We start from the raw sequence: 27,457 nt of genomic DNA on the forward strand, positions 1-27,457 counted from the left end.
CGGTGACCATGTTGTTCTACAGTAGCCCAGAATGGACAAACCAAACACTGTCTCTGTCTCCAAGAATGGAAATGACCCTATCTAGAGACAGTGTTTGGTTTGTCCATTCTGGGCTACTGTAGAACAACATGGTGGAGTCAGTGGAAGAGGACCAGCTCCACATGTAGAATTAAACAGCTCATTCTAAAGCCCAATTCAGACCAATCATTCACAACGAAATCAAACTATTTTAGAACGTTGCAGAGAAAAGTTGCAGTGATGTGAACTGACTCTTTGAGCTCGACTAAAGCCAGCTGACAGTGTCACCTGCAACTCAACTGGTCAAATTGCTGGCAGCTGGTTTTAGAACATGAGGCATGTCACCTCTTTCTACAGCCAATCAGCTTGTAGTGAAGTTCGCTGGTCAAGTCAAAATGGCCGCACACGACATGTTTGCTTGCTGTTCAGGTGCTCCTTCCCCACTGAGCCCTTTGTCTCCGTCCTCACATGTGCTGGTGGCGGACAGTAGGTTGCTGTTGCTCGCTGTATGTGCTTATGCCCCGCCCACACACATTCTCACTGACTAACTAATTGCCGCTGCTAACTTATTATTGCGGCAGTGGCTCAGTCCATAGGGACTTGGGTTGGGAACCGGAGGGTTGCCTGCTCAAGTCCCCGTCCGGACCAAATATTGAACGCCGACTGGTGGCTGGAGAGGTGCCAGTTCACCTCCTGGGCACTGCTGAGGTGCCCTTGAGCAAGGCACCGAACCCCCCCAACCGCTCAGGGTGCCTGACCAAGGCAGCCCCCTCACTCTGACATCTCTCTACTCTGTGCATGTATAGGTCCAGTTTGTGCATGTGGACCTGTGTGTTAATGACGAAAGAGTGAAAAAATTGAATTTCCCCTCAGGGGGATTAATAAAGTATACAAAAATAAAAAAAATATTATGAATACAGTCCATCTGATGCACATTTTGTTTCTGTTTTTGCCGTTTCATCACCACTACAAATGCAGCTGTAGCCAGTATCACACTATCACTATCCCCACTCATTTTAAGAAGCTACATATTATATTCAGCCACAACATAAGTCTGAAAAGCTGGAAATCAGAACAGAGGTACACAGTTGTTGCATAGAGATGATACACTGTCTCATCTAGTTGCATTGGTGTGAACCGGAAGGTTTTTTTGAACGTTGCAGAACGGCACATTGCAAGTAGCTGCCTGTTTCAACTTGTCTCGGTGTGAGTCTTTGGTCTGAACTGGAATTCAGGTAAGGAAAACATTATTCTAATTTTCAGGTGATTATGAACTAATAAGGACATATTCCTGAATTTATATGCTATTTTTTACCAATAGACATCCCTTAATCCCACACACTGGACCTTTAAGTAAAGGCTAGGCCATAAAAATGGCAAGTTCAGTAACATAGTTTAAGATGTATTTATGCGATGCACGTGTGGCCGTATATATATTGCAGGATCCTTATCATATATACAGGTGTATGCTGTACACTAAAGAAACTGTCACCACGTCTCCTTGCCCCAGATATAATCTTCTCATAACTACTTCATGTCCATCTCTGCTGTGCTCGCCACCCACTGATGCTAGCCCTTAAAACTAATTAAGTGTGCATGTTTTATTTCCCTCAAGTATTTTACTTCAAAGCTCGGATGCGTGCGTACATGCCACTACATGAAGTGCATCACTATACGGCTATAACCAAGTGGTCTTTCCTTTGCAGGCTGTGTGCTGTGCTCTGTTACTAATGCGTGCTCAACATGCCAGATGCTGCACCGTCAGGGCCGTCACACCATCAGATCCTGACAGTTTCTCCTCGCCACTTCTCAAAGTGTTGAATGAAGAATGGATTCAGAATATCAGTGGAGAGCATCCCTACTGGGATCTGCTCTTCTTTTCTTGGTGTTTGTGTCAACTATGTTGTGTAAATATGCCCAGTAAATGTTCCTTTTTTTGAGATTTGGGCTTTGATTTACAACCAATGCCACATATAAAAAGAAAAAACAAACAGCAGGTTCATTTTTAGTGCCTTTGTTTTTATTGGACTACATGCATCTAGACACCACTTACATTAGTGTATAACTGATGCAGTAACCTCTACATGTGCAATAACAGTTACAGAAATAAAACTGCTGGATTTTCTCCGTCTAGACGTTAAAATTACTCGTAATGTCACACAGCTGGATGATACAAATATTAACTACAAGTTTTACTAAGAACAGGGGAGAGAGAAAGATAATACATGAATATTTATTGGGACTTTAGTTACTGATTGATTATTTAAGTTTGAAAAATACATTTAGCATCAGATTCATTTCTGTTAAAAGTGGCAATTTTGTAAAATGGATTTTCCTTCTTTCTAAAAGACTTTCAGAAGTAAGTCAAGGCATGAGAGCGCAGTTGTTACTCCAAATGACAAAGGCACAGAACAGGAGACGTCTACAGTCCAAATCAAAGTCATAACAACAATTAAGACAATCCGTCAACAGAGTGTACATAAATCTGCCCATTAAAGCACTGTAACATACAGAATAGGACACAATAATTACTTATATGTCTTAAGACAAGATTTGACACAATAACTATATTCTACATTCACACAAAACCCATACCTTACATGATATGTCCACACAAAGAGGTAATGTGATGTCATATAAGTAGTTCATACATAAACAGCTACTATTTAGCTACGAGATAAAATATCTGCTTTATTGCCAGGATGATACTCGCCGTCTCGCACGCTTCCTCCTGTGATATAGCTTTGATAAACTTTAAGATAAAAAGAGCAAGAAAAAATATAGAGCATTTTGTAAAACTTGTCAAATCTGACAAATATTTGTTGGAGAAAACATTCAGAAAAATGAATCTTAACCAATCAGAAAAGTTAATGTAAGTGCATGGCCTTAATACACACAAGAACTTGTATCTGAACGTCCAGTCGACCTGGAAATTATATCAGAAACCTGATATTTTTTTTTGTACGTTTTTCCCCCCTATTGTTTTTATACAAAACATCATGTTTACATTCATAATAAAATCCACATAGATTTAATGTATCACTTTTCCAAGTAAGAAAATATAACCATGTTATACTTTAAACAATGTGTTGTTTTGGTGGTCCATGTAAAGCCAGAAAACAACACTTTTCATGATATGTTAAATTATTGTTCACAGCATACTGCAAAGGATTGAGTGTTTTTCGATATTGTCTGCACGTCCACAAAAATCGACATTTACAGGAAAATGTCAAATACTGAGATTTTTTTTTTTTTGCAATGATTACGATACAAATTGCATAATTATTTTTAATACATACATCAGAGTCAAAATTTGATCTCACACACATAGAACACACATATATTTCTATTGTAATGTACATGCAAGTGTGTCGTGTGAACTGGATATCCTTCATTCTCATTTGCTAGAAATAATAATACAGTTAATACCTACTTTTCTTGAAGCTATAAACTTTATTCACAGCTGGTAGTTCAGGTCACGCAGCAAATCTTTCACTGTCACTCATTATGACTTATTTTGGTGCCTAAGTGCTCAGATTTGGAATATGCAGCATTGTGCATGTATCGCTGGCAGACTGTGAGTATGAAACATGTTTTACAAGTTGTGTGACGGTCATTTGTTTTGACGTTTGGGCTTTTTTTTTGCATAAATACCTATGCTCACACTCTTGTCTGATATCTCTTAGAGGGGATTATGTGATATCCGTCTGTGTCCTGCCTTTTATTTTGACTTTATTGTTCACTGCGGCTTAATTTTTCAACCTACATTTTTAGCTGTTTGATTTACAAATCAACCCCAAGCTGTTCAGCCAGGAAGGCTCGCTCTGAGCTTTTAAACAAACCAATTAATTTTTAGGAAACCGTGACATCTTTAGAAATAGCCCGTGGGATCAGCTGACTGGAATGCACAGCATGTGGTTTACACATGTCTCTGTTTTCCATCCTTCTTTTCAGCAGTGTTGTCCAGTGTGTTCATGTGCTTGTTCACCAGTTAATTTATTACTCATTGTCATGGTGGGAAACTTGGGAGGACTGACTTTTTCCCCTTCTTTTCACGTCTTTGCTTTTAAATCATAGGCTCTTCTTTCAGTTTAAGCTGAGCTGGGACTTGTTGGGTGATAACATGATATGATGTTTTACAAAATATTCAATGATTTAAGCTTCTAGCATCTAATAAAAGTGACAAAGCAGGGCACCTGACAGATTTGCATGTTGTCCTACAGCTGTTTGCAGCTTTGCAATATCTTAACGACACCAAGAGGCTACAGCTATGCAGCCCTGTGAAGCTGATGTTCTTAGTTTCAACAGGTATTCGGTCATCAACAAAAGTATCGGACAAATAAACAAAGCTGACTGGATGACGGCGCTATATGAAATGTCACAAAAATGCCACCAAAGTTATCACAGACCATCCTGAGGGGAACATAAATGTCTGAATTCCACGACAATCAAGCCAATAGTTGTTGAGACATTTCACTCAAAGCTGCAAATATCAACCTCAAGGTGACACTAAAGGAAAAGATCAGGGGATCACCAAAGTCATTGGGTCACATCCCTCGGGAACCATAAGAGTCTGTACCAAATTTTGTGCCAATTTATCCTGTGGATGTTGAGATTTCAAAGGATAACTGAACACTTTGATCTGCTAGTGGCATTACAGGGGAAGTCAGGGGAATCACCAAAGTCAGTAAGAGTCATTCTGTAGGAACAATGCGAGTCTGTACAAAACTTTATACAGCAGTCATCCAGATATTTCAGTGGTGACAGTGTCGTCCCCAGAGCCTTGTGGCTAGCATGGCAAAAAACTTATCAAGGGCCTTTAAATATTCCATTCAACAGATTTGTGTTTTGAAGTATTGGTGCTAATCTTTTCTTAAGATTCAGATCACAGATGGTGCTGGTTCAGCAAAGTATGTTAAACTGGATGTGAGTTGGACTTCTGGACCGGAAATCTTGGCACTAAAACAAACAAGAGACTTAAAAGAGACACATTATGCAGTGCCCAGTCATTTATCCTTATGTTTTCCCTAAGTGATTTAAAGCTACTTAATATGCAGCCCATCAACACGTTTGTATTGCTTTATTACTATCATCAGTAATATTACTGGGTGCATTCCAAATGGCAGAGTTCTCATCAACAACATTATTTGTTTTTGATATATTAGACACAGCACAGCTATTACTACGGCACACACTTCTGCAGCCTGCTCTCCTATGTGATTTCTTAGAAAACATCAGAAGTTTGAATCAGTGACATATTTCTTTTTTAGGATACTGGGGTACTTAGGATACTAATCAGCCCTTGAAATGTCGTTCTTTCCTTTTTACTATGGTATGCAGTGATTGGTGGTCATACAAAACCACTGTGTGACATCATTTTGTCCAGTATAGAGAAGTTGTGGGTGTTGGAAACATTGAACGAAACCAAAAAACAGTCAAGTATTTTGGTTAATGTTTGATTTTTCATCGTCCATCCTTAAATCTCTTCGTAACCAATTGGTGTAGTGATTTACTTCATTCCTCTGCGGAGCATTTGATTGGCTGCGATGAGCATAACGCTGATGATGAACGCAATGGCGAAGGCACAAATCAGGCTTTTACGCACACACGTGTGTTTCTCCTGTTGTGTTGGGCTTGCTGTGGAAAGATTGAGAAGACACATTAGTCTCAGCAGAGCTTTAGAAATGTCTGAACAATGTGCAAAATAAAAAAAATCCGTGCGAGACGCACTGTCAATGTCCACGTGGGACTCTGGACTGTTTAGGTGGCTCTCCTCGGTCATGATGATGTTCTCAATGTCTTTCATGGTGAGGTGGTCACGGAAAGTATCGTAAAGCAGTCTCTTAAGCTCGTCCACAGTCAGTTTCTGCATGTCGCACTGGGGAGACATGAAACATCAAGAAAGGTCTAATTAGCAGAGGAAAAACTTGTCTCTCAAAGCCCCTCAGTGACGCAAGGAAGCTGTAGGACAACAATTAATAGCGGTAGAGCAGGGTAGCTCCTAGTGAAATAATTTATTTGATTATGCAACTTAATGCAAGGAATGACACTGCATATGATGTACATGTAACAATGTCATATTTTAAGGCCATATTTTGAGAAAAGTCACAGCTAGGCACATTGGAATATGATGCCTAATGTGAGAATAATGTCAGAATTAGCTGACTGAATGACAAAGTTTTACATCAGTAACTCCTGTGCTGTAGTTTTAATTGAAACAGATGGTTCTGTAGCACGTTGGAAAAGCCAGAAGGGAAACTTTTCAAAAGAGGAAAGACAATTGATTAATGGACACTGATAAATGTAAAGATATAGACTTGATTGATGACAACTAATGACAACAAATACCTTCCAAAACACTGAATCAAAGTCAGCTCCGTGGAACTTATCAGGCATCCCAGCAGCCGAGAGTTTAGGACCAAGCAATGTGACGAATTCATCAAAGCCAACTTGACCGTCACCTGATAAAACAGACGGAAATACTCATATGTTGGATTGTATGCAACAGTGTTCTAAACTTTCTGATCCAGAGACATAAAGAGAGGGACATACCATCTATGTCAAGTCTTTGGATGATAACCTCCAGCTCCACCTCGTTGGGCATGTAGCCCAGAGAGCGCATGGCCATCCCCAGCTCCTGCTTTGAGATGAAACCGTTCCCATCTCGGTCGAATACTTTGAAAGCCTCACGAATTTCTGTCGGGGACACGGAGCACAGTAATTATGTTAAGAGTGGAGAGAAAGGAGGCATAGCAGGTGTATATAGAGTTATCACTTACAGTCTCACAGTGTGAGCAACAGCTGGTGGGCTCAGTTGAGTGTGTTGAGTTGAAACGTGTGTGTACACAAAGTTTTTATTAAGAGTTAAGCAGTTTATAATGGTGTGCTTGTGTTGAATTAAGGATGTCAGGGAGTTATACTGAAAGTCCGAGCTCTGAAAGTATAATCCCTTTAGATGTTGATGTTTTGAGAAAAGGGAGGCACACCTGAATGTTTAGTGTTTGAAGAATGGAAAATTGCAACAGTCAGAGCAGTTTAAAAGTTTATTTTCTTGTTACTAGTACTGCAGAGGCATTAAAGGAACAGATGGGTGATATTTAGTCTTTTTCTCATGATCATTATTTCCACAAAAATCCCAAGGCAAGAATGATTTGATCTCACTAACAATTGTTACCTGTGTAGCCAGATCCTGAGAAGCAGTGGCCGTCTCCAATATCACTCACCATTCGCTGTATAGTCCACTATATAGTGACTCTGCCATTTTGTAGTGCTGTTTGAATGTATAGCGGGAATTATTATACCCTATAAAGTGGACTCAAAGTATCCCACATACAATACATCATGGAAATTAGTGTACAACCAATGGCCACTAACCAAGCCATATATCTCATCATACATTGGCCTAAAGGAGCAGGCAGGCTGTAAGGGATGGAAGCAGAGATGGATGAGAGGAGAGAGCAGCTTGATTACAACCTGTTGTACATGTCTAATTTTTGATGATGTCTTTAGGTTTGTTTAACCAGTTTCTTAGCCATGCAATAATTTATCAATTTAATGTGTAATCATTGAAGAGATTAACATAAATTGGCAGTTAACTGTCTTTAGTGTTGTAGAGAAGAGGGCTAATAACACTAGCTAATATTAGTGAGCTGGGTCGTCACTAGCTGTGGTTTGTGCTGCAATGACATAATGCATAATGTTTTAAACTAAATTCACAAGTTATTACATGATTTTATGGTAAAACAAACTTCAACATATCAAATGAAAATTACTTAAGTTTGTAAGACAGGTTACAAACATGCTGCTCTCTTTCCTCTTGTCTGTCTGACACAGTGTTTAATATAATATATAATGTAATGTTATTTATTAATTTGGGAAAAACGCGCAGTATAATATCATGACAAATATGTCAGTTTTTGATATGGATGGACCACCAGCTGCCATTGATATGGCAACAGCAATAATGATGTAATGAATGGCACAGAGTAAATGACCCAAGTTGTGTCTCAAAGTGTTTTTTCATGTTCCAGATGAACTCACCATGTAGTCCTCAACACAAAACTTCCTATATAGTAAGTAGGCAATAGTGAGTGAGTGAATGATTTAGGACACAACCAGAGAGACTGTAGTTGAATGTCTCAGTACCATGGAGAGAGGCAGAGAGACTAGTTTAAGGGGCCGTACACAAGCCATGTTTTTTGAGCCCTCAAAATAAATTTTCAGTGTAGACACATGGCAGAGGTGTTCAAACACCAGAGCAACGCTGTCGAGATAACCGAGTTCAACTTTTAGAATGCAGCAGCATGCACTGCATGTCATGTGACGACGACAAACCAATCACAGCTGACAGATATCTTTCCCTTCTTCTGTAAATATCAGTCTGTGGTACATATGGAAAATTTAGTCATTTTGGCTTAGGGCTAGCAGAGCTTTACATCTGTCCCACAGGCAATATGCCCACGGACGATAGGCCTACACACTTATAAACAGCACCTGGAAGAAGATCAGCTCTTCACTTAGGATTTTAGGTAAATAGGCTATACGATGCTTGTCAAGGTTTCTTAGCAACCTCAGATGCCACCTACTGCTGCACTCTTAAAAGCTGCCTGAAAAAAGGCACAAAAGTAGTGCCCAGCGCCCGACCTCACGTTTTCCAGGCGGTTAAAGATGCATCATGTGTACAGCCCCTAATGTTTCAGCACCATGGAGAGAGACAGAGAGACTGTAGTTGAATGTTTCAGCACCATGGAGAGAGGCAGAAGCCCCTTTTACACAAAGATCCACCATTACCCTGGCATTCCTTTTTTACACTGAACCAAACAGTGTCGGCATAATGGCACTGTAGAGTGTGATGTTAGATAGGGTGTTTCAGAAGCAAAAGAGGCATGGCGTTTAAGACAACAGCATCAATGTCTAGTGTGTGTGTGTGTGTGTGTGTGTGTGTGCATGTAGACCCACCATGCCAGCTGTCCCTTTCACACAGACATTGATTTTGCTTTGTTACTACTTTTGCTGATCGTTTAAGAGCAGAATAATCTATCCCATCAATCCCTGCTCCTACCTTTTAAACAGAACAACAAGGCAGAATAATGGCACAATATTCTCACCTTGAACACGCTGTGTAAAAAGTGCTTAAGAAACTGTGGTTAAATGCTTCAGCACAATAGAAAGAGACAGAGAGACCATAGATGAATGTTAATTCCTCGTTTGCTATCGATGTCTATGCCTACCCTCACAGCCAACACCTGTTACCACAGCCATAGCACAATTGGTTCTGACAGAAGGCAGCGAGCAGGTTCGCATGTTTATAATTAACTACAACTTTTGGTAAATAATCCATAAACATTGCCATTTGGCTCCTGTCCTCGCCCCGCATCGGAGTATTCTGTTTGAAGTGGTAAAAAGAGCAGTTGCACATCAAAGGCGCAGAACCTCTGTGGCTCTTTTTGATGTAGATCCTCAAATATACAAGACTCTTCAATGCTCGCTCAGTAGTCACGTGTCAGATGAAACAAGACAAGCAGTTAAGAAGACAGAACATGGAGAAATTATACCAACTCATAAACGACAGAGCGTAAACATGAACAATTTTAACTGAATGCAGTAAAAGCAGGAAAGGAAAAGTGTTGAGAACAATCAGTAAATGAAGATGGGAGTGAACATAATTGACAACTATTCCCTCCTTGTGGCCTATATAGGCTCAGTAATTCTATGCCGTCAGATATAAAAATAAGCTGAAACATTGACTCATCTCTGAATTAAGCTATGAGTTATACTTGAATACTGCTGCTGAACCACACTTCATTTAAACTACATATGGATCACATGCATATTGAGCCCTTCTGTCACACACAAAACTAATCTGAATGCAAGTATGTGATTGCTAAAGCATCACTTGTAATTTAAATTCAAACCCACACATGGACAAGCATTAACCATCCATCTTGTGTACTCTAATGACAGCGAGACCACAGTTTACAAGTGATAGCCCACAGTGGCAGACTGCAGCCTTGTTGGAAAATAGACAAATCAGTTGTAAGAGGCCGGCGTTTGGCGCATTCATTGAGGTCCTCCTGAACAAGTGGCAGTGTCTGTACCGAGCCTTGACATATCAGACACAACATATTTGTCTAAATTACAGCCAGCAGTGCTGCTTGAGTTTTGTTATCTTCTTTCAGCATCACCCTAGATTCAATGTCACGACCCCTGGCGCCAGTGACAAATAATAAATTCACTGAGCCAGCTGAGGAGTGGCTGGACTACTGATTGTTCCACACCATGAGGAGTGAATATCAAAAAAAAAAAGTACAGATGGAACCACTTGGTACAAAAAAGCAGCCATATGAAGAATTTTGTTGCATTAATAATCCCTTATTGATTCCAACATATAATTTATACCAGTAAACTTCTTAATTTATATGTAATTTTTATCAATATATTTTTAATATGTGTGTTTGTAGTTGTACATACTAGTAAAATGTTTATAGTCAAATGCAGTGGTGTAAGGTAGTTACAATGGGCCCCATTGCATGCTGTTGTAACTGGCCCTCATGCACGCTAGTTATTAGTTATAAGGCACACACACACCACTGGCATCTCTTTATTATATTGTTAGTGTTATATTATACAACTAATTTAGGGAACTTTGCTACTTTTTTCTTTCTTGTCCTCTCTTATCACCACTTTTATGTCAAAAAGGCATGACTGCTTGCTAGACTTGCAGATGTGCGCAGATTTTTGGGGCCAAACTAGCTACTGGATTGTATCGTCTTGTCACATCATCAAATATCAAATATAATCTTGTCATTAGACGACTAAACCTACATGCTACCAACAATCATCACAGCATACCTGTATATGACAAAAAATATTTAAGAAAATAAGAAAGTATTTTTTTAATTGAAAATTTTTATTTGCATGGTTTATTCAGAGTTTTTATAATTTATGTAGAATAAGCGTTTAATTTTGGTTGACTATTTTACCCCCAAAATAAAATAAAATAAAATAAAATAGAATGAAATGAAATAAAATAAAAATAAAAATAAAAATAAAAATAAAATAAAGATTAGAATTAGAATTAGAATTAAAATTAAAATTAAAATTAAACAAAATAAAATAAAGTCAAAAGAGAGATGGGTTTGTATGTTTGAGGGCATATAGCCTGTAGTAAATGATAGTGTTTTTAATTTAATTTTAAGTTGTTTTTTTTTCTTATAAACACAGGTGTAGTTCTAAGGTGGCAATCTGAATCCTTCCCAATTTTATTTATTCTGTCATCTAGTTTTATAGAGTAAAATCATAATAATTTACCCTTTTGACAAAGATCATGTGTCAAACCTTTGCCTTTCTTTATTTTATTTTGTTTTGAGACCCTGTTCTGACCCTCCATATACAAAAATGTTGCTCTATTTTCTCTCTTCATTATCCACTTTTCCCCATCACAGTTGTTGAGCTCATTTAGATAAAAAATTGGATTTCATTCTGTAATTGGACATAAAAGAACTCTATAAATATTAAAGTTAATATTCATAGAGATTAGACACTTATTTGCAAAGAATTTATAGAGGCAATGTAGAAATCCTAATTTCCTGTGGACCCACATCTAGTTCATTTAAAATGCAAAAGGAATTCACAGTGTAAACAAGAAATATAATCTGAACACCATATGGTTCAATACAGCACAAGCACAGCCTTTGAAATAGTCTCAACAAAAATGGATCATTATAACCTTCACAAAGGTAATGTATTATTTTTAGTGTTTGACATTACCATGTCTTACTCACACATGTCATAGTGAATATTTAAACACATCATTATGAAGTATTTTGAGGGCCGTAACAATGGGTATTGCACATGCCTTCAGACATAAAACAGATGCATTTAGACAAAGATGCAGCACATACATAAGTATGAAGAAAAACTACAGAACCGCCACCATTGCTGTTTAAAAAAGTAGGGCTAGAGGAGCTTTGCTTAAAACATTCAACAGACTCAGGTGCTGTTCCAGTCTGAGTCCTTGATCAGAGAATCTAAGTAACCTTGTGCTGCTCTGAAGGTGCAACAGCTGGGTTATCTAAAGTCAGGGCCAGGCCATGAAAATCCTTGTACTGTGTGTATCACAGGACTTTCTTTTAATTAATTCAGCATTTCCCCTGCAGCAGCAACTTATCAAGGTCTGTGTGACCAAACTTTTCGGGTTCATTGTGCTCATAGGAGGAGAACAGCTTCACAGCATTCACTGAAACACCAACTCGTTTAAAAAAATGTAAGCAAGTCATTAATATTGGTGTGAAGAGAGTTACTGCTTAAGTCTGTGACAACACATTGACAGTAAAATGTTGTAAAATACCAGCAGTGACGACATCTTTTATGACCAGTGAGTCACAATGTTTTAGAGTGTCTGTGGTTTCTAAGGTAATGGCATTGACTGAAACAGTGAGTCAAAGAGAATACGTCGTCAGAGTTGAGGCAAGGGTAAAAACATCATCATGTCATGGGTGTGTTCACAATGACAAATATGGTCTATCAGATTGAACAAACGGAGTAAATTGTTTGGCATGTGTTAGAGAGGTCGCTGACGTGGATATCAAAATCATCAGCGATAACAATCATACTGTGCAAAGATAACGACAATGACGTGACAGAGATTTATGCTTATGATTTTGGTAACTGAAAAGCTGACGTCATCAAATTTAAATTTGGAGATTTAGAGATTGTTCATTGCTTTAAATATCTCGGGGTCATCATGAATTATAATGGTTTATTTAAGATCGCCATGAAGGAGCTGAATAAGCAAGCTTCTTGTGCAATGTTTGCCATCCTCTGTACATGTAGAAAATTTGATTTACCTGTAGATATCACACTTAATCTATCTGACAAGCTGGTCGCACCAGTTATGTTGTATGCATGTGAAGTGTGGGGTTTTAAAGATAGATATGCTGGAAAAACTACATCTCAAACTTCTAAAATATATCCTAAAAGTTAAAATGACAAGCTGCAACAATATGATCTATGGGGAGTTAGGAGGATATCCACTCTGTACTGCAGTTAAAAAGACAAATATTGGCTACTGGGGGAGGCTGATAGAGGGTAAAGAAACTAAACTCAGTCGAATAATGTACAGCTATTGTTCAGCCTGCATGATACGGGTGTATATGTGTCATTATGGGTCTGGCAGGTTAGGCAGATACTGGATGAATGTGTGTAACAACATCAGTTGGTTACAACTAACTGTTGAGCAGAGGCTAAAGGATCAGTTAGGTCAGAAGTATGACATCATGTGACATATGTGTCAAAATTTAACAAGAGTTTAAAGTGGAGAAGAATCTGTTGCATGAAAACCAAAAGTACAGACATGCTATTTGTAATTTTAGAGTAAATAACACCAGAATTCCTGAAGTCACTGGAAGATATAAAAGGCTGGACAGAAACCAGAGGATCTGCAGCCTCTGTGATGATAATCATGTGGGAGATGAGTATCATATTTTGTTTCAATGCTAGAATGTAAGCCTAATGACTTACAAATAAAAGTATGATTTAAACCGTCCATCTTTGTTTCAATTAATTTTGTTGTTATTACAATCAGGTAAGCCAAAAGTAATTTGTAAACTAGGTGCTTTTTGGAGAATGTCCTCCCTTTGTTTAAGTAACATTGCTTGTACTTTAGGCACTCAAATAAATAAAATAAAATAAAAGAATCTGATGTTATTCGATTTAGGGAGATCGTGCGAAGCCTACAAAATACTGTATTATCACTGTTGGCTTTAAATACGACAATATCTCATTTTTGAGCAAAGTTAGTCAGTCTTTGTCGAACACTTGTTTATGGATGGTCCAAACAAATGTGCCTTGAGTCATGAGTGTGTCGCTACCTTCGTCTAAATCAGTGAGTAAAATCTTTTATATATATGCATTCTTTACATCCTGGTGACAGGCAATCTGGAAACCCATCAGTTAAAAAAAACAAAACAAAAAAAAAAAACAACAACTTTTTTTTCCTTCCTTTTCTACAATGTAAATTGCAGAATCTGTCTTGAGAGATTAGATGACAGGTGCTGCATCATCTTGAAAAGGCTTTCGGGGCCTGCACAAGAAATAATTATTTTTGTTTGCTTTTTACTTTGTTGCACAAGAATATCTGTGAAGTCCTTCTTGTATTACAAATGTTAGGGGATCGGGTCACTTGAGGCAAAGGGGAGAAAAGTCGATTACATAGAATAATATAACATCGAACTGCTTTTTGAGTGAGACAGAAGTGATATGGTCGATTCATCAAATTTTGCAGTGCAACACCAAAATGAAATATTGACTGACAATTTCATGGCAGGTTAGAACAACAGCTGTCAACAGAATCACGGTGCTGATTGTTTCCTGGAGAGCAAACAGGACTGTTGATGTTTATTTACTCTGCGATGTAGAGCAAGGTTTTTGCTTATGCGACCCACCAATTATCACCTTTCACTCATCATCTTATTAAAGCAGGTGTTCTCTTCATCCTTCTCTGCTCGCAGTTTACTTCTTGGCCCGATCCCAAACTTCCCCCGGTGAGGACTAAGCCCTCAGGAACTTGTACTTTTAGGAGCCTGTGTTCAATTTGTGATAAGCTTGAATTTATGTGTCCCAAACATCAAAGAGACACTTTTGCCAACCCTGAGATCTAAACCCAGGACTTTAAAGTCTGCTGACCTTCCAAGAGAGCTAAAACAGAACACAAGGACCAATAGATACTGACCTTTCTGACCGACTAACAGAGTGATTCATGGGGTTTGTTGGTGCGGCATGAAAATAGTCCATGATAAGGGCCGATGCCAAGATGCCCACTACTGCACATTGGCAGAGTGTCGGCACCGCTGGCAGGAGCAGAAAGGCCATTGAAGCTCTCTCACCTAAATAATTGAGGAAATCCCAAATAATGGCTTTGAGCCAGAAGAAAAGTGTGACAGACCGACATAGCATTTGGAGAAAGATGACCCTGCTGTGCATCACCTTGATATCCTAAACCTGCCATTTTTATTTTAAAAGGAGTGATTTATAAGGAATAAGACTTTAATGTGTTTTTTCCCTACATTTTTTTAAAATCTAAGTGGCCAAGTTATAATTAAAAATACCACAACAGGGGATACAAAGCAACAATGCTTATTATAAATTAGCTGTGAAATGAACAGAACATGAACAGAAATATGTACTGTGCAAGTACTGTATCAATAATCTCCTAAAAATCACATCCATCAAGTCATAAAATGTGTATTTTTTCAAATGCATTTTGGCACATTAGCTCTGTTTGATGCCACACTGTGTCTCTTTTATGAGTTCTCTTGCTGAGAGGACTTGAACATCATGTTGTTCAGTCCTTTGTTTCTAAAATCATAATTATAGTCAGTATCACATTGTTGAGAGAAATTTCTAAACATACAGGTGTATTTGCTGCTGGCCCCACTATCTCAGTTGAGGCACATGTAGTACTAAAGTGGCTAGCATTAGCTTGCTGCTAGTCCTCATTGTGACTACCTCTGTAGTTTTCTTCGTCAAGGACATAACTTTTCTTTGTTGTTGACTTTGAGGTTCCAGATAGCAAAGTTGCAATACATATCAATGGATTTATCAAAGTTTTAAACATAACTGCAAAAGAGCTTTCCCAGTCTAATCAGTCATTAGTCAAACCTGACTGGCCTGTCAGTCCACAGCCAAACACCCCCTTAACTACCCCTCATGCCTCATGTGATGCTTGATTTAGTTACTCTAAAATCAACATGGAACGCTTCAGCTTGCTATTTAATCTTGGATGCTGCAACCCAGTGGCCAGAAAAAATGCTTTGTACAAACCATGGATAAGTTGCATTTGCACAAAATTATGTTGCAGATACATTAACCATTGTGTTTCAACAGAACTGTGGTTAATGTCTGGTTAGGTTCAAGCACAAAAACCACTTGGTCATGGTTAGGAGAGGCAGGGGGGGCAGGAAAAGCAACAATATCTTGGGAATAAATCGCTTTTTGTGGCACTATTCCCACCAACAGGTCATTACAAAACCAGAAAAACATAGATGCTTTACTACAGAACACCTATATTAAGAACGCACTGATGGATTGCTACAAAACACTCACATTTGGAGCCTAAAAAGTTGCAGTAAAAAACACAGGCAGGTTGCTACAAAACACCTACTTGTGGTGCCTAAAAAGCTGATGGAAACACATTGATGGATTGCTACAAAACACTAATATTTAGAGTCTAAAAACAGACAGAAACATGCCAACTGGTAACTACAACACACCCACATTTGGAGCCTAAAAAGCCGCAGTAGAAAACACAGGCAAGTCGCCAAAAAACAACTAGCATTTGAAGCCAAAAATGCTGATGGAAACACACTGATGGGTTGCTACAAATCACTAATATTTAGAGCCTTAAAATAAGGAATGAAATGAGCCGACCAGTTGCTACAAAACACCCAAATTTGGAGCCTAAAAACCTGCAGTACAAAAACACAGGCAGGTCACTCCAAAACACATACATTTGGAGCCTAAAACGCAGATGGAAACACATTGACGGGTTGCTACAAAACACTAAAATTTAGAGCCTAAAAACAAACAGAAACATGCCGACTGGTAACTACAAAAAAACCCACATTTGGAGCCTAAAAGGCTGCAGTAGAAAACACAGGCAGGTCGCCACAAAACAACCAGCATTTGAAGCCAAAAATGCTGATGGAAACACACTGATGGGTTGCTACAAAACACCAGTGTTCAGAGCCTAAAAAACAGACGGACACACAGTGACTGGTCGCTACAAAACGCCCACATTTGGAGCCTAAAAAGATGATGGTAACATGCTGATGAGTTGCTACAAAACACTTACATTTAGAGCCTACAAAACAGACAGACACATGTCGAATGGTCACTACAAAACACCCACATTTGGAGCCTAAAAAGCCGCAGTAAAAAACCCAGGCAGGTCACTACGAAACACCTACATTTAGAAAAGAGCTGATGGAAACACACTGATGGGTTGCTAAAAAACACTAACGTTTAGAGCCTAAAAAACAGACAGAAACACACCAGTTGGTTGTTACAATGTGGAGCCTAAAATGCCAATGGAAACACAGCAATGACTCACTAAAGTACAAGTACAACAAACACACAAAAATTTTGAGGTTTGTCTAAAATAGTGGTCTGCAGCTTGGCCAGCATCTCACCTAGGTGACACACTATCCACCTCCCAATGACAAAGTCAGCTCACATTCTCCGTCACTTTAGAAACATTGACATGTTATGTATGAAATGTGCTAATGTAATGCATTTATGGTTTGCAGAAATGTACAAAGCCAACATTTTCTTCTGGTGACTGGGCTGGATACCACAGCATGCTAATGCTCTGTTTTGCAAGTTATTTTAAAGCCAGTGCAGCCTTCCTTCTCTGTATCACATGTTAGTGGCTATCTTGAGAGAACTAACCACCCCATATAATTGCTAATGAGGGGAGTAATGGAATAATGACAATAATAGGACAGCAAGTACCTGAAACAGAGCTTCTCTGCATCTTTATGTACTGCAGAAGAAGCTGGTAAATGTTGGGAATTCAGATGTTGCCTTTTCAACAAGGAACCAATCAACTATAATGTTGAGGGAAGGCATGCAGCACCACTGAGTCAGCCCAACAGCAACTGTCCAGTTCACTGCAAAAATCCCTCTTCACCTTCACTAACGATGATGACATTACACAGGAAACGGTAATAGAGTTAATACAGCAGGAGGTAGATGAAGAGGTCTCTTCGCTCCACAGGAACTGAAGAGGAGACAGTAGCAACAGACAGTCTTCAGTCCCCACAGTTTCTGGAAGTGCATGAGCAGAACTCGCGACAATATTCACAATAGGTTTCATCAGTCACCACATTATTAAAGCTCATATCAGATGTCATATTCAGTTGTTTCTAATCCAGATCAGTTGCTGCATTTTCCTTGGTGGGCAGTCCAGTCACATTCAGAGACTGAACATCAATTTATTTGTAAAAGGAGACTCAGGTCTTTTTCTTAATTGCACTCAGCATGTCAGGATCAAACAGGATCTTTGTGTCAATCCAAGATGCGGCCATTTGCTCTGATAAAAGGGATGTAAATAAAAGAATCAGATACGTGTCTTTTTTCACAGAATCTTAAATTAGGTATGTTTTTATAGCAACTTCAGATTTCAGGCCCAGAGGTAACAAAATATTACAAAGAGTGTCTAATACGTAAAATTGTGGGGTTCTGTGTTTTTCTCTAATGAAGAACATGATTTTCTTATCAAAAGTCCTCTTACTAAGGTAGTTACGGTACATTAGATAGAGGATAAACATATTCACCGGGAGATGAATCAGACTCTTTTCATTAAAGAAGAGCCCCTCCCAGGTGGTTACATCAATAACGGTATGATGACACCCATGACATTCTTCTCTCTGATAATGAAAGGGGAAAAACATGTGAATCATATTAACCAGAGGCCACAAAAACAAAAAATGTTGCATAGCTGCGAGAGCTCTATTGAGGCTCTCTCAGGGGGACAAAAATAGGTCTACACAGAATATAAATACTGTCAGAGTAATGCAATATGTACACATGGTCTCTACAGCTATAAGCGAGTTAAATCTAAGGCTGTTTAACACCTTTTTAATAACACTTTAAATTAAACTTAACATCAAAGTTGCAATGGAAATACATCAAAGTGTGTTTCCTGTAGTACCAACACTGAAAATTCTCCCTCTGATGTGACTAATATACATTTAAATCCCACCCAATCTGAATCTAGGACAATGTAATACCTTTAAAAGCCTTTTATTAGTTAATCTGTATGTAAGACATGACTTTTTAGGGACCCGTGGCCACAAATAAGTAATAAGGGCTATGAAAATTTAACTAAATCGTGCAGCAACTGCTAAGAACATAGTTACCTTGATGCAAAATTCAACTGATATTTCTGGCTGACTATAAACCCCAAAATATGTCAGCAAAATTCTAACAACAGTGACAGTCAAACGGGGATTTATTTAAGTTTGTAGGGTGCTAGAGAAGTAACTATCTACAGCAGCTTAAAGTCTGTGGCTTAACTCACTCAGATGTTCCAGAAGTAATACTGTACTGAATACATCACTCCTACACACACTGATTAAATCCACACAAGCACCAACAGTTCATTTCTTGACATTTCTTTCACATCTTCAACTTAAACTGATTCTGTGTGAACTGAATTAATCAAAACTACAATATGACGAACCATAATGTGACGAAAAAAGATGCAACATACTTTATTTCCCCTGCAGAGGATCTTATAGCAACACGTACACATAGTAAAAAAGATAAATCACCCATCATCACAGATCCCACACTTTTACGCCTCATCTGTCTTTGCTACTACACATTTACTGCCTCTTCACATTATTACATTTACATACAACGCACACAATCACTGGAGACTTCGTCAAGACATGCCGCACAAACCCTACGGCTGAAACAACTGTCAAAAAGTTGTAAATACTCCCATTACCTGCAGCTCTTTGCAGGCTGAGTTGGAGAATTATGAAGAATGAGAGCTTGACTTTATGAGCAGTTGCGGCTGTTTTGCATGACTGAATCAAATGATTTATCGCTCATATAGATGATACAGATTTGACTTCTTTTGTTATAAGATTGTATTGTTTCCATTTGCTTTTTGTTTTATGTATTTGTCAGGGTTTATGTGCTTTTATTGTGTTAAACTGTGGCCTTTATATCCCTTTATGAAGCTGCTTTTCCTGGCCAGATCGCTCAAGGGTTAGGTTAAAAACAAGCAAATGGGATTATTTATATGCTGGTTTTAGCTTTACAATGTCTTGGTGTTTTCAGTTGTGAACATGTCCACATCTCTTTCAATGAGTTGGAGGTGTAGCCGTGTGATATTCCACGCTTTGGTATGTAAAGCCTTCAGTTTCCTGTATTTGCTGTCGCCTCAGGCTGAATCCTTGTTGGCAACTTTGCCCATGGCTCTTCTCACCTCTTCAACATTTGCTTGTGTCTAATTGTTTCCCAACTCAGTAGGATGGTGTAAATGAAATATGCCGTTGTCGATGGACAGAAAAAGGGAGAGTGAGGACACAGCCTCTTAATTAACATCTTGTACCAGTGTTAAACGATGTTGGTTGAATGTGTGACGGCGACAACAGTAATTCATTACTAATTGCCCAGACATTTGTCATTGACCACAGAGGAAGACACATTTAAACTACAGAGAAGATGATGGAGCATTACGTGTCCTGTCTGTAGTTTTTAACCTTGTTGTGGTGAAATTGTAAAAAAGAAGACACTCTAAAGTCAAAGTAAAGTCAATGAGCCCAATCAACATTTCTCAATGGCAGAGTTTGAGTAGCATCTCCAACTGCTGACAAATACTACTCAGTATGCGTACAGTATATTGAGTTTCAGATCCCTGACAGCTGTACTACAGTAACACACACATGCACACTTGTCTGTTTACAATGTTGCCGCAAAAAAAACCCTTCCATTTGTTAGCACAAAAGAAGACAGCTTTGCATACAAAGTGGAAGACGGTCTACACTCCGCTACAACGTCTGACGTCTGGGGATTCTCCTGCTGGCTGGCTGTGATCTATAAATACTGTTCACATCCTCTGTCGGCGATGCACCGAGGAGTGATACAAGCCGGAGGAGACCTCCAAGAGCATAACTGCCGGGAAGTCATGACTGTTGAGCCGTAAAACGAGGGTCTTATCAGTTTCAACACATGTGCAGTTAAAGTGTCTGCCAGTTTACTGTAAGGAATGGCGTGTGTTTGAGTAGTTATTACATAGACAAAGTCAGATTCTGAGTCTAATCACACAAATATAACAGAATATTTCTACAGGCTAGTCTATACCTCATATAAACTGTATGTACATATACTCACATGATTAGACATCACTTTGTTAGTGTAAATATTGCAGGTTTTTGAGGAATTTCAATGTATATTTAAAGTCAAAGTATCATGGATGTATTCAGTTATCCCACTCGCTCATGCATAATAGGCTGAACTTGGCTCTGGACCTTGGTTTTAATATTGTGCTCATTAAATGGGGACACACTTGGCACAGCATAATGACCACATAGACATTTGCAGAATTATGCTCAGCGAGTCTAACTCTTTCACACAGGGTAAAGACACACATAAATGTTAAATGGATGTGTTGCAGATGAATAATATAGCGATTACTGTTGTCACTGGCGTCAATGAGGGGTTTTCCTTCCAGTGAGCGACATCCATAACAGAGAGACTACCTACAGTAACGAGGCCAGTGCCCAAGGCAAATCATCTTTAAAAGAAGTATCATTACAGCTCTGACTAATCAGATTCTGGAAGAAGCTGAAATGTTTTCTCGAAGAAGCATTGGTACAGTTTCTTGCAGCGTAGCAATGGTGTGAATACATATCAGGGTTTAAGACAACTGCACGACACAAGGGCGAAGAAAAGGGCAGGAAGCCTTGCCACTGACCCCGCCCACCTAGGCAACCATCTGTTCGAAAAACATTCCCTGGAAACTGCAGTTTCATTAAGAGCTGTGAGTACTTAATCAGCCTCCCTACAGCTCACCCCGTATAAACAATAGCGATTCATAACCATTCAGTGCCAGCGACTGTAATCCTCGCTACTTTTACTACGACTTATGTATTTGCTACCAATGTCCAATTTAGTTATGCTAAATACACTTAATATCGTGCTTGTGATCCACATGAAATCAGTCAGATTAAAGATCACAAATGTCTTAAGACGGCAGGATTGAAAAGATTTACGGATAATCTTTATAGAGTCTTGAGCGTGCCACTGGAATAATTATCCATGTTTTACTGGTTAGCTATAATCATTCAATTAACTGGTGCATTTAAAAATCTGCAAAGTTATTTGTTAGAATTACATTTAGAATTTGAAAGTATGTGTTAAACAAAGTAAGAAAATCCTCATTAAATGTGCCAGTAAATAATTCGGTATCATTGGTCTCTCTTTAAATGATGAATGGTGACTTTCACTTATTTTCCATGGTACAATTAACTTTTATTTAACTTGGTAAATCAGTTTTTGAGAATGCCACCAAGACGCACATCACAGGGAATTAAGTTATCCTCTGAGGCCTTAGAAAATAAGTTTTTAATTTTATTCATCAGTAAAGGCGCTGGGAGTTGTCTCAGCTGAATTCAGTTGGAGGGTTGCTGAATTAAAGCATGTAGTTGCAGTTTTAGATCCTGCGTCTCAAGGCATTTCTGCATTGGCTTCAGCACTGAGCCAATATGGTTGCCAAAGTGCCTGATGGTGTTGTCAATGTCATCAAGAAGGTTGTATTTGAAATGTAACATTGTCTTTATTGAAATTAAAAGGGGTGGTGGGAGATCAAAAATGTGATGTGTCTTACCACCTTCCCAGACTAACCTAAAGAGGTCAGATTTTTTGAAGTAGGGTTGTATGAGCTACTTTTCTGTAGTCAGTACAGTAGATGTCAGGCGGCACATCCCCAGTTTGGAGAAGCAGACAGGAAAACTAACCCTGCTCTGGACAGGGGGTCAGCAGCAAAAAGTATTTTTGCCACCTAAACAAAGACTCACAAACAGTTCATGTGGATGCTTTATTGAGAATATTTTCACCACTTTACCTTCTCATCAGACAGCCCTCTCCTTTGGCACTACTTTTTCTCAACCCTAGAACGTCTTCCTTAGTTCAGTCTCCCTCTGCAAAATTTCTTCATCATACTATGGCTCATAAAGGTATCCTCTTGTCTCCACAGTCAACGGCATTTTGCCAACGTTGTCACAGTCACTCATTTTTTATTTTCTTGTATTTGTTGTCTCCTCCATAAAATCCTTAAAGTCTGCCACTCTAATAAAGTGAGTGGCATAGCTGCACTTGTGTGTAGGAATACAGAAGTTCCAGAGTGCAGAAAATGTAGTGCCAAATGACGGCAAGGTAGAGGGATGAAAATATTCTGACTATAGCGTGGGCCTTTTTTTAAGTGGCTAAAATATGCTTGCTGCTGCCCCTGTCCACAGCAGCATATGGCTGATCTTCTGTGTCGGCTTTCCTGCCTGCTTCTCCAAACTCTGGATGCACTGACTGCCTGCACTGAGAGTAAAACACAGACTATGGATTAATATCTCACACAGACCCACTTGAAAAAATCAGAACTGACCTTTCTAATAACTGTAATTGTAACCTGTCACTTGTTTCACATCCACTTCCACCGCTAAGGCTTAAAATCCAGTTAGAAACACCTTTAACACCATTCTTTATTTCACCTGAAGCTGAAACTGTGCTAAACTCTTTAATCTATTTATCGAGGGCAGTGTGTCTCATGCGCTGTCCATGCTGTGACATACACTGTCTCTTTGCACAGGATGCAAGGTCCTTTTGTCCTTGTGTGTTGTGTTTGTCAGTGGACACTATAGCAGCAGTCAGCATGTCTCCAAAAGTAACTACTGTTGGTTTAATCTCATAAGTCACAGCGGTTTGTGCTCACTTTTACTATTGTGTGAAAGTTTCACGGTCTCTACACACCAAACTTAAAACTAAACAGCATTGCTCTAATAGTTTTTAAGATGAATGTGTGTGCAAGAAGTATAGATAGGCTATATTTAAACCACCATGTTGGTTTATGTTACTGTATGACATCGTTTATGTAATACAGAATGATTTAGATAAAATAAATAACAGAGAGTAACACCAAAATGTATTATCAAGAAAACAGAATGAGCAGCATGGTGACTGGATTATAAACCTAAATGTCTGAACTGTAGTCATCTGTAATGTCTGAGAATTATTCATAACCTGGTCTGGATTCTGTGACATCCAAATGAAGACACACCATCACTGTGATTTTCTCCAGTGTTAGTTATGCAGTAATCTCCCAAAGCTTAATATATAGCAGCTCAGTAATTTGCAGTAAGTTTCTCAGATGTTCTCAAATTGCACTGGGTGTATATACATGTACACCTTGCTAGGGAAAAAGCTATTATCATAAATATGATTAGGGAGAGTAATTACATGAGTTGAGCAATTAGGGAACTTCTGCCCTGCAGTAATTAAAGATTTTGGGGATGAAACAATATTTATTGGCTGGTTTGCAGACCTCTGAGAAGAAGGGGAGCAATTTTCACTGAGGAACATTGGACCACAGCAGTGTCCACAGACCAACAACAGCAGCTCCCACGCTGTGTGTTAATGTGGAGCAGTTGTAGTGTAAAGGGTGGTTGATCAGTAAGTGGGAGGGTTGCTGATTCAGCCCGGCTCAAGATCTCTAAATGGAAGATGTTCAGGTGAAACTCTCATACCTCCCTCAACAACTACAAGCAGAGTGCTCTCAGACACTAGTGGAGCTGCTCGGTGCCAAAAGGTAGACACTGTTTACCCTGGGCACCGCCAAGGAGTGAGGCCATGTAAATGTAGCGGTGCATTATGTGCTCAGTGAATCTTCCCTGGGTAAATACATTCACAGTTGAATGCTCTGTCTCGGTTCTGTTCTGAATATTTAATGGCTTCTAATTAGTAAACTACAGTTTGGAGAAAAAAGATTTCTCCATTACCTGAAAAGCTGTATTGTCATCGTCTGCACAGCTTCCCATGCAACGCACAACGCTCTATTTTACTGTTGCTCTAAATTCTTTTGCTTTTCCATAGCCAACCTTTTAATTAAATTTATGTCGTCATTGCAGATAGTGGATTTTCAATGTCAAATGAGTGGCTCAAAGCAAGGGCAGGCAGCCACTTGTGGGCCCCGGTGCAACCTACAGACAGACAGAAGAAGGGGAAATGGAATTCCCTTCGCATAAAAGACTAGGTGATATCAAATCTGATCTGAGTTATCTCTTTATTGTAGTCTGCCTGGCTTCGCTCCAAATCACTGCCAGCTGTGGCTTCTCATTGGGAGGACCATTTGCCAAAACAAAACCACCATTCATAACAGCTATGTGCTACGATTGCTGTATCCAAGAAGGATCGTAATGCTCCAATGAATCTTTTGAATGGCCTAAGTACAACACGGTGCAGAGGACGGTCTTCTTTTCATTAATTAATGACAAAATGCAATACATCAAACAAACCGGAAAGAGGTGAGAGGATGTAATTAAGCACTCAAATTGAATCAATCTCCTATCTTATTAATGGGTTTTATCTGCCATGAATTTTCCAGAAATGGTATTGTAATCTGCATTTTTAGAGGTATAAATTTGCCATTCATCACAGTCCCTTTCTCCATCTCAGGGTTATCTATTTTGTGCAAATTTCAACCCTGGTCTCCCTGATTCTTCTGTCTCTTGGCTCAAACACAAACAACTTACAGTTAGTGAAATCTGGGGCAATTAAGCCTCCTAGGTGCCACGGATATTATCAGAAAATGTGGGATTGTGTGCAAAGATGTGACTTACTTACAAGTTTAATGACAATGTGCCATGTATTGAGAACTTTAGATGTGTTGTGTCCTGTATGTGTTTGCAAAATATGAGGATTTTTAGCTTTTTTTATATAGTATAATGTGAAATTTTGGACCAAAAAAAGACAATTTGATGGTTAATTTTGCGTAATTGTGCCAAAAAAATCTGCAGCAACAACACGCAAAAACAGAAATGTAATTGAGGAGATGATGTTAACATAAAGCACACATGTTGTCGATGCAAATTTAACCCCTAACTATGACATTGATTATCTGTACGACTAAGCAGACCTGCAGTTGAGAGTACAGTCAGATCTGTGGATCAGGAAAAGACGCGCACGCTGACAGGAGCTCTCCGGGGTCCTGAACAGGTTTACCAGGTGGACATTTTAACGTCACAACTCTTTAACATTTCAATAAAAGCATGCAACCACTATCCAGCCGTGCAAACAAACAAACAACACCCACCTTCCACCTCATCCTCGGGCAGGATAACAGGGGTCCGGTAGGTGAGGACATCTGGAATAGTGCAAAGTCCCTTGTACATGAACCTGGTGGTCACAGCACGCACTGGCATTTCTGCGAGGGGAAACCAACTGTGTCGCGATCTTCATATATCCTAGCGCTCCGGAGTTTTGAGACAGACCCTTTGCTACTGTCCTTGATAAACAGAAATCTCAAGCAAATGAACAGGAAAACCCCACCTCCCAAAAAAAAACTTCACCTCCCGTCGTTTTATTTGTTTAAATATATATTTTCGACAAAACAAATATGAGTAAAATCATATTTCACAGGGCTGCGTGTTGAACCAAGAATGCAGCTTGTAAATCGCCTTTGGTTTTAATGCATAGCCTGAAGCAGATTACTGTAAGCAAGATGTGAAGCATGCCATGTCATAAAAAAAAGACATATGAAACTTTTACTTCATAGCCGTTCAGACAGTGATCAGCTCATATTAAAATTGATGCAGCCAGAGAGATAAACGGGCTACTTTGCAATTCTTCTATGCACGAATGCTCCCGTATTAAAAAAGAAAGATGATAAATTAATAAAAATAAAATGAGGACTAAATCGACCCTTCCTAAAACGCGTCTTGTTCTTTCAAACTGTCTGTTCCCGACAAAATCTGCCTCACTTTTCTTCCTCGTTTCGGCATCTCCTTAAAAAACACACACAACAGCGGATCGATGATACAAGATAAATACGGCAGCGCTGACGAGCTGATCCTATCCTGTGAGCGAGGTGCAAATAAAATCTTGTAACATTTCTCTTTTTTCCTGGAGAGCAGCTTCAAGGGAATCCTGGGTGACCCCCTTCTCATCTGATACAGACACGCTGTATGAGGCAGTGATCCTCTCTCTCGCTCTCTCTCTCTCCCCCTCTCCAGCTGTCTGCTCCAGTCTCAGACACACACACACACACACACACACACACACACACACACACCACCATCCTGCTGCTGCCTCGGTCACAGCGGAGTCTGTTGACCGTTTCCAAACTCTAATGTGATTATCTTCATTTTCTGCACTCTATGATGAAAGTTAACACAACTCAAAACACATATTTGCAAATATAAAAGCTTGCATGTTTAATAGATGAAAAAACAAGGTGCGAATGATGGCAACAAGTGAGGCTCTTGAGCTCTTTGCCACAGCATGGCTGGGGGCTAAATGAAAGGTGAGGGACCATCAAGCCTCAGGCATGTTTCAGCCAGTCATTATACAGTTCATAATTAAACATGAATTCATTGAAGATTTAAAACCAGAGCTAATGCTCTGAGAGGCTTATGAGTTAAAGGGAGCCACCATTAAAGACCAGAGGCAATCAAATCAATTAACAAAGTTAAAGGAGTAGTTCAACATTTCCGGGAGACACATGAGGACATACTGTAGGTGTAGATCTCAGGGGTGATGCCAGGGACACGTCCCGCTCAATATTTAGAACAGCATCCTCCAAGACTAAAAAATGAAGCCAACATGGAGGTGCCAAAATCTGCAGTTCTTTGAACAGCCGCTTGAGGCTGTCTCCAGA

General features: G+C 39.2%; 1 protein-coding gene across 1 annotated transcript; it reads right to left on the minus strand.

The window, feature by feature from the left end:
* Nucleotides 1-4,131: 4,131 nt before the first annotated feature.
* On the minus strand, nucleotides 4,132-26,755 carry cabp7b (calcium binding protein 7b). Its single transcript, XM_033646373.2, has 5 exons — nucleotides 25,895-26,755; nucleotides 6,571-6,714; nucleotides 6,367-6,479; nucleotides 5,749-5,896; nucleotides 4,132-5,655 (listed from the first exon to the last, which is right to left on the minus strand). The coding sequence occupies exons 1-5, from the start codon at nucleotides 26,001-26,003 to the stop codon at nucleotides 5,528-5,530; spliced, it is 642 nt and encodes a 213-aa protein (XP_033502264.1). The 5' UTR covers nucleotides 26,004-26,755; the 3' UTR covers nucleotides 4,132-5,527.
* Nucleotides 26,756-27,457: the final 702 nt, after the last annotated feature.

Source organism: Epinephelus lanceolatus, chromosome 19 (assembly GCF_041903045.1).
Source record: "Epinephelus lanceolatus isolate andai-2023 chromosome 19, ASM4190304v1, whole genome shotgun sequence".
Lineage (NCBI taxonomy): Eukaryota > Metazoa > Chordata > Actinopteri > Perciformes > Serranidae > Epinephelus > Epinephelus lanceolatus.